Below are 14,429 nucleotides of genomic sequence, written 5' to 3' on the forward strand. Positions count from 1 at the left end.
TCAATAATTTAGTCGTTGCTATTAGACTTTCCCGAGACAGTATAAATCAACATTTGGTAACAAATCCTCATTCGTGACCTTGTAATTGATAATAACTTATTCACCTTGCTCTTTCTGATTTGGTTACATTGTTTCTCTATAAAACCATACCTGGTTTCCAGTAGTAGATACAATGTCTAAGAAAGGCGATGACACTCTCTCTGATATGTCATTCAAACCAAATACTCTTGTCTACTCTTGGATGCCCTGCAGACCTTCCCACCGCGAAAAACTAAGAATCATTCTGAAGTTATTCTTAACATCAATCAGGTTGTCCTCTTCTCCCTACGTCTCTCTACCTCTCTCTCTAGGGTTGGAAAATTCATTGGTTGGCATCAAACACACGCTGTTTGATGATGAACGAACTGGAAAAATCCTTGGTTGTGTTCATGTTTGGTTCATTCGGGTTGGTTCGCAAACTGTTTGCGAAAGCTACACGTTTTAGAAAATGGTAAAAGAAACTCTATTATTAGAGATATAGAGAGAGGGAGCGAGGGGGAGGGAAGTAGGGGAGAGGGGGTGGGGAGAAAGAGGGTGGAGAGAGAGTGTGTGGGTTAGAAATAGATTTTCTGGTTCTGTAAACATTGGAGCAGAAGTGGGTCTTTCATGAGTTAGGTGCTTACCTAGTCCTTGTGCCACCACCGTGGCTTTCACATAGCGCGTCCACACCAGATAGTTCATCCGAGTGAGTTTGATTCCAACTGGGGCAACATCTGGTCCTTGGCGTTGAACAATGCCTTCATCAGAGGAGGCACCTTTGGATTCCGATACGGTGTGCGGTGATACCATGTTAGAAAAGACAAAGGAAATAGAAATGACAGAAGAATAGAATTTAGAGAATGTTCTACTACTCGAATAGTAAGGTTTACAGGTATTTATATGAACAGATGTTTCTGAGTTTATGAAATAGGTGGAATAAATTCAAATGAAGCCCATCGCAGTGGTGGCAGTGCAATCATGGTGAAGCCTGATGTCAGGTTAAGGGTGGCGACGCTGGGTGTCAGTCGGCGATGGGTCAGGCGCTGCCTCGATGTTGTTGAAGTGACATGCGTCTTTAACATAGAGAGAGAGAGACAAAGGAGCGGGGCTGGAGAGAGAGATGGAGGGGGCACCGGAGAGGGGGCGAGAGAGAGGGATACGGGAGAGAGAGAGAGAGAGAGAGAGAGAGAGAGAGAGAGAGAGAGAGAGAGAGAGGGAGAGAGAGAGAGAGAGAGAGAGAGAGAGAGAGAGAGAGAGAGAGAGAGAGAGAGAGAGAGAGAGAAGAGAGAGAAGAGAGAGAAGAGAGAGAGAGGGAGAGAGAGATTTGAAATTTTTTTTCCATATCTATCTCTCTCTTCTCATCTCTAGTTATTAATCACCCCTCCGAGATTTGAAAATTTTGTAATGGGCCAGCCAACTGGTAGGCCCCAACGGCAGGCCCAAATCAGAAGGAGCCGTTGTGGGGATGGCAAAACGCGTAAGAACCCAATTGGTGGGGTTCTCCATTTGCCGACTTTCCAAGAAAGGTCCAGCGACGTGCACTGTTCGGCGAAAACGCGTCTACCCCTACCGACGGCTCTCCGTCTTCTTCGTCAAGACAGCCACGCAATTCAACGATTGACCCGACGGCGTTTGGGGATCGCCGTCAGGTGCTGCCCATTTCAGGATACCAGTTATAGCTGATCGTCGGGAACCCGGTTGTCTTCGATTTGCGCGATTTTTTTTTTTTTCCTGTTGTTGAGAGGGTGGAGGAAGAGATCGCTCTTCGGAAGACAAAATGGAAGGTGTCTCCGTTGAATCGCAGTTATGGAGCTTCTGATCGGCAAGAAAAATTCTGTTTATTGCTACGTCTGGTGGCCGATTTGAGCACATCGAGCCGTGGCGTTTTGTTCTTTGTTTTTTTCATCTTGGTAGGTACAAAAATCTTTCTTTCCTTCGATTTCGATTTCCCCGTCTGCGTCTTCCGATTGCGTGCGAATTTGTTTTTTTTTTCTGCCCTAATCGTTGATTCTTGTGTCGAGGCAGGTAGTTTTGAAGGTCTAGACTCAAGGCCCTCTGGATCCATTGGATCCGACTCTTGTATAGCCGTCAGGGTTGGTGGATTCGTCGTGCTCGTCTCCGAGGCGGCGATTCCTTGAATCCATGATGTCTTTGTAGCCGTGCTTTTGTAGATAGTGCAGATTCAAGGTGTTTTTGGCGCATTTGATCAGATTTTGGTTCAAGATCGACAGATCTCATTCCAGAAATGTCTTCTGCCGGAATCGCTCTCAGCCCTCTCCCCGAAGATCCAACCCTCTCTCTCATTCGAGGAGATGGCTCCAGATCTCCGCATTGCGCTGCCGAAGCTATTCTCATCTACCTCTCATTCCCGGCTGGATCGGCCGTTCTCCCGATGAGGGTTCTGGATTCCGAATCCATTGCTTCCGTGAAGCTCAGAATACAATCTTGCAAAGGGTTCGTCGTGAAGAAGCAGAAGCTCATCTTCGACGGCCGCGAATTGTCTCGAAACGAGTGCTTAATCCGTGACTACGGCGTGGGAAACGGCAACATTCTTCATCTCGCTCTCCGCCTCAGCGACTTGCGGGTCATCGTCGTGAAGACAACATTTGGAAGGGAGTATAAGTTCCACGTCGAGCAGACCAAGAACATCGGCTACATTAAAGAGCAGATCGTGAAGAAGAGGAGCGGCTTTGCTCATCCGCAGGAGCAGAAACTGATTTGTAATGGCGAAGAACTCGACGATCAATGCCTCATTGAAGACATCTGCAGGGATAAAGACGCTGTTGTCCACTTGCTGGTGTGCAAGTCCTCAAAGATCAGATCAAAACTTGTGGAAAAAGATTTTGAGCTCTCGATCGAGACGCCAGAAGGAAGGGAACCCGCTCAGCCGTTGCTCGAGCCTGTCATCGTCAACCCGAAGATTGAATTGCCGCCTGCTGTCAAGAACATGATTCATGCCGCAGCCGCAGGATTAGAGAAGGGAAACGTGCCGGTCAGGTCGACGGAGGGGTCTGGGGGAGCTTATTTCATGCGAGGAGAATCGGGAAAGAAGTACGTGGCCGTCTTCAAGCCGATCGATGAAGAACCGATGGCCGCAAATAACCCACAGGGTCTTCCGTCTTCTGTTGATGGCGAAGGGTTGAAGAGAGGAACAAGGGTGGGAGAAGGGGCTCTGAGGGAGGTGGCTGCGTACATTCTGGACCATCCGATCAGCGGGCGCAGATCGATCTCAGGCGACGGGCGGCCAGGATTTGCCGGCGTTCCTCCGACGACCATGGCGCGCTGCCTGAACGAAGGATTCAATCATCCCGATGGGTTCACGGGTAAGTCCACGGATTCCAAGATCGGGTCTTTGCAGATGTTCATGGAGAATATCGGTACGTGCGAGGATATGGGTCCTCGGGCTTTTCCTCTCGAAGATATTCATCGGATCGCCATCCTGGATATCCGTCTGGCCAACGCCGACAGACACGGCGGAAATATTCTCGTCAGCAGAACAGGAAAAGAGCAGCGGGTTCGTCTTATTCCCATCGATCACGGATACTGCTTACCCGAAAACGTAAGTCCTCTCGATTTCATCTCAAGTTTATGATCGATGTATAGTTTTTTGATCGATGGCTGCGAATAATCTTCAAAACCACAGTTTGAAGATTGCACGTTTGAATGGCTGTACTGGCCGCAAGCGAGAGAAGGGTTCGGCGCGGAGGCGATGGAGTACATCAAGTCACTGGACGCGGAGGAGGACATCGCGCTGCTAAAATCCCACGGTTGGGAGCCGTCTCTTGAATGCGCCCGCGTGCTGAGGATATCTACGATGCTTCTGAAGAAGGGCGCCGAGAAGGGCCTCACGCCCTTCGCCATCGGCAGTATCATGTGCAGAGAAACTATCAAGAAGGAGTCGGCGATTGAACAGATCGTCCGTGAAGCGGCCGACGCCGTCCTCCCTCTCTCCAGCGAGAACGCCTTCCTCGAGTCCGTGTCCGAAGCTATCGACCGTCGTCTCAGTTCAACGATCGCCTAGATCTTTCTTTCTTTCTCTCTTTCCTTTTATCTATCCCGCTATCTAAGTCTGTATAAAACAATGAAACTGACCCGACTGTGTTAAATACTGGGCGGCAAAACAATGCCACTTGTCCACCGCCGACACTTGGGAAAGGCCCCCCTTAATAATAACAGTCAGTCGTGAATATTGAACATTATCTTGCCGGGGGGTGAGTAATAATACTACAGCATGAAGTTGCTAAGTCGAGAGACCGGCGAGGAAGGCGACGCCGGTGGAGGGTAGCCAAGAGGAGCCGTAGATGAACTGCGAGACGGTGAACTTGGCGGCTTCTAGAGGAAGCGCGATAACGCGGAAGCCAGGCCAAGAGACGCGGTTGGCGAGGGCAGCGCCGGGGCCGTAGTTCATGTACTCGCCGTAGTAGAGGGTGTCAAGAGCGAAGGTGGAGTTCCACTCCAGCCAGCCGGCGGGGTGGACGTGATCTGCGATGTAGCTCATCATGATCACTGTTCTGGAGTAGAGCTTCCACGGACGGCCGAGATACGTCGAGAACTGGGCTTTCGTCGCGTTGAGATCGGGCGTGGCGAGGATTCTCGACGCGTGGATGGATATCCCCGTGTTCTGGTTCGGGTCCTTGCGATTCTGCGCCGTGATGGTGTTCTTCTGCAGGCCTAGCGGCCGGCGAGCGTAGATGCTGCAGTTCTGTAGCACCACGGCGGCGTTTCCGAAGATGAAGTCCACCGTTCCGTAGATGTCGCACTCGCGGAAGAACTGCCGTTGCGAGTGCACGTAGAGCGTGTCTTGGTAGCCGATCACGTTGCACCGGTACACCACCGCGTGGTCCGCCCCTATCCTTAGCGCCACAGCCTGGTGCTTCTCCGGCCCCGCCCAGTTCTGGAACGTGATGTCTCTCGCGATGAACCCCGCCCCCGTCGTCGCTACATTTTACCATCGTCGTTATTATTATCGTCGTTGTGATAATAATGAGAAAGCGGGTTCATGAGCTGGGTGGAAGAGTACACTACCGAAGGTGGCCGTGTGGAAGGTGGTGAAGTTGTCGTAGACGCTACGGGCGCCGGAGATGATGGTGTAGGACTTGCCTTCCCCCACGAACATCAGATTCGTCTTCTTCAGGCCGATCTTGATGTTCTCGTCGTACCTGGAAATGGAACGAGGGAATATCAGCCACGAGAGGAAGGCCGGGGAGAAATCCTGCTGCGACGTCGTTGTCCCCGAATCCTTCGAAATCCGCAAATAAAGAAAGTCCCCCGGGTTGATCGCTGCATGACAAAGAAAGCTAGAGAAATCCCCCCAGCCCAGGGTAAGCGTGCGAGTTCATCGATAAAAATAATTCTCCGAGCAAATCGTCGCGCAAACAGATCGAGCGGCGAATCCGAGGGAAAGCTTATTTTAACTTTGAACCCACCTGCCGGCCTTGATGTAGATGATGAACCGCCGAGGGCTGAACTCGGGGGCGGCCTTGACCGCCTCTTCGATGGTCCTAAACGTCCCGTTCCCGTCCTTGGACACAACAATGTCCGCCGGTATCGCCGACGCCGGGGCCTGCAGCAGACGTCGGTCCTTGCGGCTCATCCACGGCGGGAAATCCCCGGCGGCGCCGCTGCTCATCAGCCTCCTTCCCCGGCGAACTCCGGCGACGCTCTTACTCTTGCTTGCCGCCGCGAACATGGCCAGGCTGTTGCTCACCATCTCCGAGAGATCGCTGAGATGGGCCAGCATTTGATCCTTTACCGGGCCGTCGCTCGCCCCCCCGAGCCCCTCCGCGCAGGTATCGTGGTTGGTGAGCGCTCCGCTGAGCCAGGTGAGGACGTCGGCGTAGGAATCCCCGCCCGGCGCCCCTCCCGGCTCGACGGCGGCGAGAGAACGGGAGAGGTGGTGAACGGAGTCGTCCAACAGCTCGACGCAGTCCTCGTACGCGGCTCTGAGGCGGACGTCCATGCTGGAGTTGACTATGGCGGAGACCCCGTAAAGGGTTTGGCTTACGCGCTGCAACGTCACGTTAACGGAGACGTGAACGAGGTTCATCTCGGCGGTTTTGGGAGAGCTCGCGAGGGTGCGAACGCAGAGGCTGGGGAAGCGGGTGACGTCGCACGCTCTGGAGATAGCCCTGCTCGAATGGTGTAAGGTGGGCTCTGAAGCGGCGGCGGTCCGGCCGCCTGGCTCGATAAACAGATACGCCGCCGCCGCGGCGCCGCCGGCGATCATGAACACAGTCGCCCAAACGAGGACGCAGCGGTATGATCCATCCTCCCTTCTCCGCTGTCTATCTCTCTCAAACGGAAGATCAGAGGCTGACGGTATGGAGTCTGCTACCCCCAGTTTGCCGTAGTTCATCTTCTCCTCCACCGCCGACGATTTCCACAATGTGACTTCTCTAAGAGAGACAGAGAAAGAGGGAGAGAATGGAGTGAGAAAGAAGATGAAAGGGGGATCTAAGAAGTAGCAGAGGGCGGTATTTAAGCGAGGAGCTTGTCAGGAAAAGAGAAGAGTAAAGAGGAGAGAGAGGGTTGTTGCCGCAGTCCTTGTCGGACCCATGACCTTGTTGAGTTCTTGTCCTCCGCATAGCTTCGTCCCGCGTCCGGGTATGCCTTCTCTGGGCCCCCTCGCGCGCTCCAGCCTCCACACGGGAAAAAACAGTGGGAGAGAAATAAAGAGAAATAGAATCTCTCGGGTGCCTTCATAAATGGAGTAATATCATGCAGAAATCGCTCTCGCGATCTCATCTCGCAGCTGCCAGCTATCGCAAGGCTGGCAAAGAATAAAAAGATCAAATTATCGCCCCTCGAACCCGGAATTCCTCTAGAAATGACGTTTCAGAGCCCACCTTACCCCGACTGCTACATTCGAGCATTATCGGTTCAACTCCGACGTGTGGAGATCATCTTCGACATGGTTCGGACGAGTGCAACCTGGTTTAGAGAAGAAATATATGATATTGAGACAAATTTAGTGCAAGGGGGAGATGGCCGGTTCTGAGCTGACTCGTCGGTGAGATCGAAGGAGATGGCGAGCTTTAAACCGGAGCCGCTTGCCGGACCTTGTGGCTCCGCTGTAGTCCGGTGGGCGGTCCCCGTGCCTTGATAGCGGCGTGTGAATGTGCTTCGGCTGGGACGAGCGTTGACCGCCGTCGCAAAATGCAAGGTGTATTACAGCAGCCATGAGACGTCACCATTGAACGGAGAAAAATTACTGTTCAGGTAGCTTGGCTGAGTTTTTTTAGTTTTTCTTTTCATCGCGTGCACGTTGAGTGTGCGTGTGGAAACTTCGAAGGTTGATTCTTAAAATGAGGTCATTGAGATACCAAGTTTTACAGTTAATACCATGATATGTTAAAGGTGAGCCTTTAATGTGTTGGAAGTGAATGTCCCTTGTTTATTGAAGGGCTTGAACATGAAATTTATTAGTGTGCCTGAGTGGAGGTTCGGTTTCTTGCTTTATGGTAACTGGGGGCTCTAATCTCACAAGATGAATTTTGATTTTGTTTAATTTTCTTTGAATTATTTAAATCTAAATTTCGAAAAGTAATATCAAATTTGCGTAGTGATTGCCTGATTCCTGACTTCGACCAGGAATTGACTATCAGTCTTGAACATTTCAGTGAATATCAAAAAAAAAAAATGAATCTGAATTTGATGTGATTTCTAACAATGACTGGATACATCGCATGGTAGTATGAATTTTCTTTCATACATGTTAGAAATTAAATAAATACTCTCATCAAATTATTTTGTGGGATGTGATCATTAATTCTTTCTGAACCATAGGGCTGATTTGAGTTAAATCAGATGTGAAATTTTCGTATAGCATTAAATTCAATATTATTTGTTAATGAATCATAATCTAGCGATGCATAAGGAAGCATATTTGAAGAGGTAATATTTTAATAAAATTAAGACTATTCCAATTTTAAATAAAGAAGGATAAATGTACGCCAAAAAAATGAGCTAGATATGGTTTTACTTCAAAAAAAAATTTACTGAAGGGTTTTCTCAAGGACATGGTGAAGCAAACCTTCAGAAATAAGTATATCCTACAGATAATCCCATTCATTTCAATATTATGGAAGTTGATTCAATGAATGTGTTATGTCCAACTGCAGGTTGAAGCATCTTTCTTCATTATGCTGAATTTCCATTCTTCATGTAAGTTGGACAAAGTTTAAGATACGTAGAACACCATGGTCGTGATAATTGGCCACAATACATCTATTCGTTTCTTAAGATACTGTTGTTTATGATAAAAATGAATTAGTTTTTACATATTCAGGTTATGTAAAAACTGAGGCTTGATCTATGTGTCATTTATGCCAAGGCATCTCAACTTATCAAAAAACTCTCATATTGTGATAGTATGAAGAATAAGTAGTAATATCTCATTCAAAAACTCAGAAAATATAACTAAGTATATTCATGATGAAAGATTTGGGGTATCACCACAGAATGAAGATAAAATATGCGAGTAAAATAGAAGAAGAATAGAGTGGGGATGACTGCAAATTTCATGCACTGCTTGATTTCGCTCATATGGTAATCCAACAGCCCATATCAAGAAGCATTCCTCATCTTTTACTGCAAGGAGATAGGTTTGCCTATTCATGTATACGATAACAGTAATGATTATACATATAGTGGGATAAGATTAACGCTCACAGATAGGAAATCAACTTGAGATGTTGTCAATATATACAACTATCAGAATCCAATGACCATGCTAAAATTTATAATTATTATTATTATTTTGTGTCTGAAATTGAAATCATTATTTAGCTTTTTTAAATTCAGATAATGATGAAGTCTGAAATTGAAATTGAAATCATTATCAGAATCCAATGGTTTATTTCACATTAGGAAAAAAAAAAACCATTGAGACAGTATTGAATACTATGGAATTTCTTCACTAGAGCCAACAATAAAAATAGTTTTCTGTAATTCAAATTACATGGAATGACATTTCAAATTATTTCATAACCACAACCGCCTCTCTATAGAGCTGTTGGATCCCGATTTTAACAACCAGCACAGTGATAATGAAAATAACTCCTATTGTGAGATTATGTGAACAAAACTAAAGCCGTTGCTATTCTTTTACGATTTTTTACAGTAGGAATGTTCAGTATCGATTCTTATGTTTGGGGATTCAATAATTTGCAAGCATCTGTATTCGGAATTAGATAACCTGTGTGATTCGCATCACCTGGATTCCCCATTAGATTCAATATACATCTATAATTTCTTCCCCGTCTCACCTCAATCGTTATTCAATCGAAAAGAAGGTAGAAGCACATGCCTCATTGGCACCTCAATAACTCAAATTTTGTGTTAAATATGTCGTGGCAATAAATTAAGTTCATACAAAAAGTTTAATTTTCCATGCTATATAGCGAGTTCAAATCCACTGGGAGCTATGGTATTGAAAAAAGTAAATTCCTGTACAGAAAATGGTTTTTTTGTTTGTTAACATTTTTTAATTATAAAACTTGTATATTTATACTATAAAATTATGAATGATTAAAAGAAAATGGTAAATTAAAATTTCCTAATTCTATTTATACTTTCATATTTAATTAAGATAACAAAATAGAAATAAGACCTTTTTCCTGTGTTCTGCTAATGATATGCTTGCAATGGTGGCTGTCCACAAGTGGGTATGTGGTGACCGCAATGGGCATACAATGGGTATGCGGCATTGTTGGATTAATGGTTTCCATTTAGTGGAGGCAGTGGAAGCAAGATGGGCGAGTGACATTGTGACGGTAATGACAAAAGTTTAGTAGATGTGTAGTTGCAGAAATAATCATTTGTAGGATAAACCATCCTAAGAATAAAAGTCAAAATATTATCACATAAATACTATGATTATTTCAGAATATTTTTATGACATCAGCCATTCCATTATCTTATTGGATAACAGAAATCAGTTATTCCCTTTTTGTGGTTTCAATAGAGAATATCAAAAAAGATACTGGTTATCACAAAATTTTAATTCTGTAATATTACACATATTTAAAGCATTTCAATTACTTCACAGTTTATCAATATCTTTATCATAAATAGATGCATTCACATTTCCACAGTAAAGAAGGATTTTGAAGTTAGGACTTAGCATTGGCAGGAGAAATAGGCCTATAACCTTGATTAGATGATGTGACACGATGGTCAGAATTGATACTTTGTGTTACACTCGGAAGGTAGATTCTAAATGCAATGATATGACATGAATTAACGTATATGATTTGAGAAAATATTAACGAGAAAAACAAGGATTGTCAAATGATCTGAAGACGTAAACCAGCTATACGACACGTGACGGGTTTTATCACGATCACGCCCCCAATGATCCGTGTGACAGATCAAAGATTTAACAAGTGGGGAACGATCTTGTCCAAGAGCATCCACACCGCCAACGTAATCGATAAGATCCGACACCGTCAATAAGATCTCTAACACAAGTATGGTGGCTATTCCTAAAATTCACATTTAAATTCACTCTAAGGCCATAAGCATTCTAGAGAACGGTACTGAGAGAGATAAAATAACACTATAGATGAAAGGGGAGAGGAGATAGACCTGCATGTTGATAGCCTTGGATGTTTAATGCAACGCGTTGGATAAGCAACCACAAGAGGTCAAGGGATCGCTTGTAATTTCTTGATGAAGGCCTGGCCGTGGCATTGGACGTTTCGGCGCCAAGCACTGCTGCAACACTTCAAACGTCGAGATGCTACAGCAGCAGAATGGTGTATACAGAGGCGGCAATAGAGATCAAATCCGAGCAGAGGGATTCAAGATCACCGGCTACCAACAGTCCGGCAAGTCGGAGAAGAAATTTAGCGTTCCTTGGAAGATCTCGCGTAATCGGGCGGCACCAGAGATGAGGGCAAATTGGTTCAATATGTATCTGCGTTGACCGTGCGGCTTTTCAGCCAACTTTTACCCCAACGCATACATCCCGTTGCGGGCTGGCAATCGTGGGAGATTGTCGGACAAATCAGTTGAAATTTCCGCGTCGCAAACCTTCGGCAACGAGCGCCGATGATCAGCAGAAAGAGAAGAATAAGTCTCCCGATGCAGAAATAGAAGAAGAGGACCTGGTAACACACTTTTGGACGCTCATTCAGCAGGTAATCTTCAAGGAGTCGAGCCAGAACACTCTAGGGATTCTTCGTTTGGTGATCAAGGAAGCCAGAATTTCATGATCGTGCAGTACGGTGAGGATGTGGAGTCGTATCTTCCTAGTACAGTGAAGTGTATTATTGGAACGACGTGATGGATGAATCTTCGGAAGGTGTCTTGTGACGATGTTGACAGTCAGATCGGGAGTTGCAGAATGATTGTAAACACAGCGATGAATTGAACAACCAGGTCGATGATTTTCCTTCTAGAAGTCGATCACCGATTTCGAATATCTTCAGAACAACGTAAATTCTTCTACGAGATATCTCTTCTTCTAGGCCGTGCTCATTCAACGAAATTCCGTTCTTTCCTTTCTCTGCTGCAAACCCGGGAGAACAAATGGACGATGATGAAATTTTCAACCGATGAATATCTGATGGGATCAGATGACGGACAACACCAATGAACACACGGAAGTCCTCTGCTTCTCCCTCTTCGTCAAATTCTTCTTCTTACAGAAGCAAACACGATGAACAAAACCAAAAGGAAAAAAAAAAAAAACTGCCAAATACCATGAACGGGAATACTGAATTCTTCGACAATGACTTCCTCTCTAACTTCCACTTCTCCCTCTTCTTAAAGGTGGGGAAAGTGGCAGTTATGGAAACCCAATTGGGCCCCCTTTAAGGGGAAGGCCTATTGGGCCTCCCCTTAAAAGGGATTCTTTAGGGGGAGAAGAAGCCCATTAGGGATTTCCTACCCCTAAAGATGATAATTAAACATGATTAAAATAAACATGAGCGACGGGGGAGGCCGGTACTCATGCAAGAGGGGCCTCCGACAATCCAAAAACGATGAAAAGAAAAAGAACACCAAGACGTCTCGGCACTCTCCAAGACGACACGACTGCTGCTTCAAGCTTGATAGTGGAAGTGTTGGTTCTTCATGTCGGCTCTGGCTCCGCGTAAGGGTTGGCGACGAGTCTGTAGGTGATCAGCTGGTTGGTCTTCCATCATTAGATGTAGGACACAATGACCACAGGTGCCAGCAAGATGGTGATAGCCAAGTGGGGCACATATTTTTCCTATCACAGTTTATCTCTATCTCTCTCTGTGCTGATGTAGACCAGTAATTGATGGCGCGTCGCCACCGGTCGTCATCGAGCCAGCAGCAGAGGAGCAGCAGGACATCACCGACCCAGCACACGAGGAGCCGTCACCATCCAGCCCAACACCGATACGAGTCCAACCACCTCGACGAGCCGCCGCAGCAACACGGGATCCCGAATTCCGTTATTCGGCATGACGCGGACGCCGACCATTGGAGCATACCGACGCTTTCAGTTCCCTTTCTATGTTTATCGTGTTTCCCTTTCTATTCCGTCATTTCCCTTTCTATGTCATCATGTTGTCGTGTAGCGGGGAAGGGCCCATATGAGGAACTCTTCCCCCCTTCTATGTTGGGCCTGACAAGCCCATTTTATACTCCTTTGCTTATTTTCCTTTTTCATGTTGTGTTTTGAACGTTAAGGAAGGGCCCACCCTCACCCATATATAAGGGGAAGGGGTGGGCGCTCTCCCCACTCTTGACCTAAATTTGGAAGTTATACTTGGAGGTTGAAGAGTCAGGTCGTGGAGGAGAGGAGAAGAAAGAAGAAGAAGAAGAAGAAGAAGAAGAAGAAGGAGAAGGAGAAGAGGGAGGAGGAAGGAGAGGGAAGAGAAGGAAGAAGGAGGCCCCGCCCGACCGGCCGCCGCCGGATCCACCCTCATCACCGCCGGACCCGCCATCGTCGCCCGCCAGGAGCCCCGTTGGGATTCCGCCTGTCGCCGCCGGCGGATCCGCCGTCATCGTCCGGACCCGCCATCGCCGCTCGCCTGGCCTCGGCCGACGGCCATCCGGCTCGCCGTCGTCGCACGGCACTCCGCCGACGCCGGAACCACCGTCTCCGCTTGGACCCGTCGTCACCGTCCGGATCCGCCTTCGCCACTCGCCTGGCCTCAGCCGACGGCCGTCCAGCTCGCCATCGTCACACAGCATACCCGCCGACGCCCGCCCGACTCGCCGTCGACGCCTGCCTACTCGCTGACGCCGGCAGCCGCCTCTGACCAGCGCGGCCGAGTCCCCTGCGCTTAGCGAGCCCGGACGACTGCGTCGGTCAGTGCTACGCCGTCCACGCCGTCCGCTGCGTGAGGCCGACGCCACTCTGCCTGCGCCCGTGGACACCGTGCGGCCTCACCCCGACCGTTAGTGCCGCCCCCGGTCGTCACCTCTGGCCGCGCCCGTCGTACGGCGTCCTTCCGGTACCGTTCGTTGGCGCTACGCCCGCTTGCTCTCCCTGCCCGGTGCTCTCGAGATTGGACATACAGCAGCACCGTCGGCTCCTTCCGTGGATACTCCAATTTGAGTTACCCGTCGCCGCGCGACGAAGGTACCCCGCTACCCTAGCTCCTTTACGTCTTTTATCTCTTTCAGTACTCTTCGTATTGCCTCCACCGCGCTCGGGTTAGGTAGGTGAGCGCGAGACAGGCCGAGAGAACGACGAATTTTACGAGAGTCTGTCCTGTCCGGTACGAGTCGGGACGTCCCGACGCGTGTGAGCAATCTTGTGGGAAGTCTTCCCATTCGACGGCGTGCTCGCCCTCGACCCACCTCGGACGAGTCCGGAGGCCGGACCGACTTCCTTGGCGACCCCGTCTTGCTCTGGCGCGGCATTGTTGCTAGTCGGCACTCAGCACGTACCACAGTAGGAACTCATCTCATTCAGCGTCATGTTCGCCTGGTTTCCGCATATTCGTCGGTTGACGTCGTAGGCGTGGACCGACTAGTTAGTGATTCGATACCGAGATCATGCCCTCGGTGACGGTCGGACGCCGTCGAGACGACGTCCGGCATCAGTAATTGTCTGGATTACATGTATCCAAGGAAGGACATGGTCTGACCAAAGTTTGATCAGACCAGACCAAACCAGACCATCAGTCAGTCTTTTAAGGCCTGACCTAATGTTCAATCTGGCTCCAGTTTTCATGTCAAACCGGACCAAAGACCGTCCATATATATAATTAATATAAAATACTATGGCATAATAAGTTTCTCCTCTCACCTGATCCCTCTCTCTAACTCTCTTTCTCTATCCCTCTCCGAATATCTACCTCAGGCACTCTAGCTCTCTCTCTCTCTTTCCTCCTCTCCTGCTCTCACTCTTTCCCACTCTCATTCTCTCCCTCTCGCACTCTCTCACTCTTGTTCTCTCTCCCTCTCTCCTGCTCTCACTCTCCTTC

General features: G+C 48.1%; 2 protein-coding genes across 3 annotated transcripts; one reads left to right on the forward strand and one right to left on the reverse strand.

Annotated features, from left to right (window-relative positions):
- Positions 1 to 1,556: 1,556 nt before the first annotated feature.
- On the forward strand, positions 1,557 to 4,212 carry LOC144703106 (phosphatidylinositol 4-kinase gamma-like protein). 2 transcript variants are annotated; one of them, XM_078575204.1, is made up of 3 exons: positions 1,557 to 1,932; positions 2,044 to 3,577; positions 3,662 to 4,212. In XM_078575204.1, exons 2-3 carry the CDS (start codon positions 2,264 to 2,266, stop codon positions 4,037 to 4,039), a joined length of 1,692 nt encoding a protein of 563 aa, XP_078431330.1. In that variant the 5' UTR covers positions 1,557 to 1,932; positions 2,044 to 2,263; the 3' UTR covers positions 4,040 to 4,212. The 2 variants fall into 2 exon arrangements, with proteins under 2 accessions (XP_078431330.1, XP_078431329.1); XM_078575203.1 differs by having other exon boundaries at positions 1,557 to 1,928.
- Positions 4,095 to 6,663, reverse strand: LOC144703105 (putative pectinesterase/pectinesterase inhibitor 34). Its single transcript, XM_078575202.1, has 3 exons — positions 5,445 to 6,663; positions 5,044 to 5,177; positions 4,095 to 4,956 (listed from the first exon to the last, which is right to left on the reverse strand). Exons 1-3 carry the CDS (start codon positions 6,371 to 6,373, stop codon positions 4,259 to 4,261), a joined length of 1,761 nt encoding a protein of 586 aa, XP_078431328.1. The 5' UTR covers positions 6,374 to 6,663; the 3' UTR covers positions 4,095 to 4,258.
- Positions 6,664 to 14,429: the final 7,766 nt, after the last annotated feature.

Source organism: Wolffia australiana, chromosome 5 (genome assembly GCF_029677425.1).
Source record: "Wolffia australiana isolate 7733 chromosome 5, ASM2967742v1".
NCBI classification, from domain to species: Eukaryota; Viridiplantae; Streptophyta; class Magnoliopsida; order Alismatales; family Araceae; genus Wolffia; species Wolffia australiana.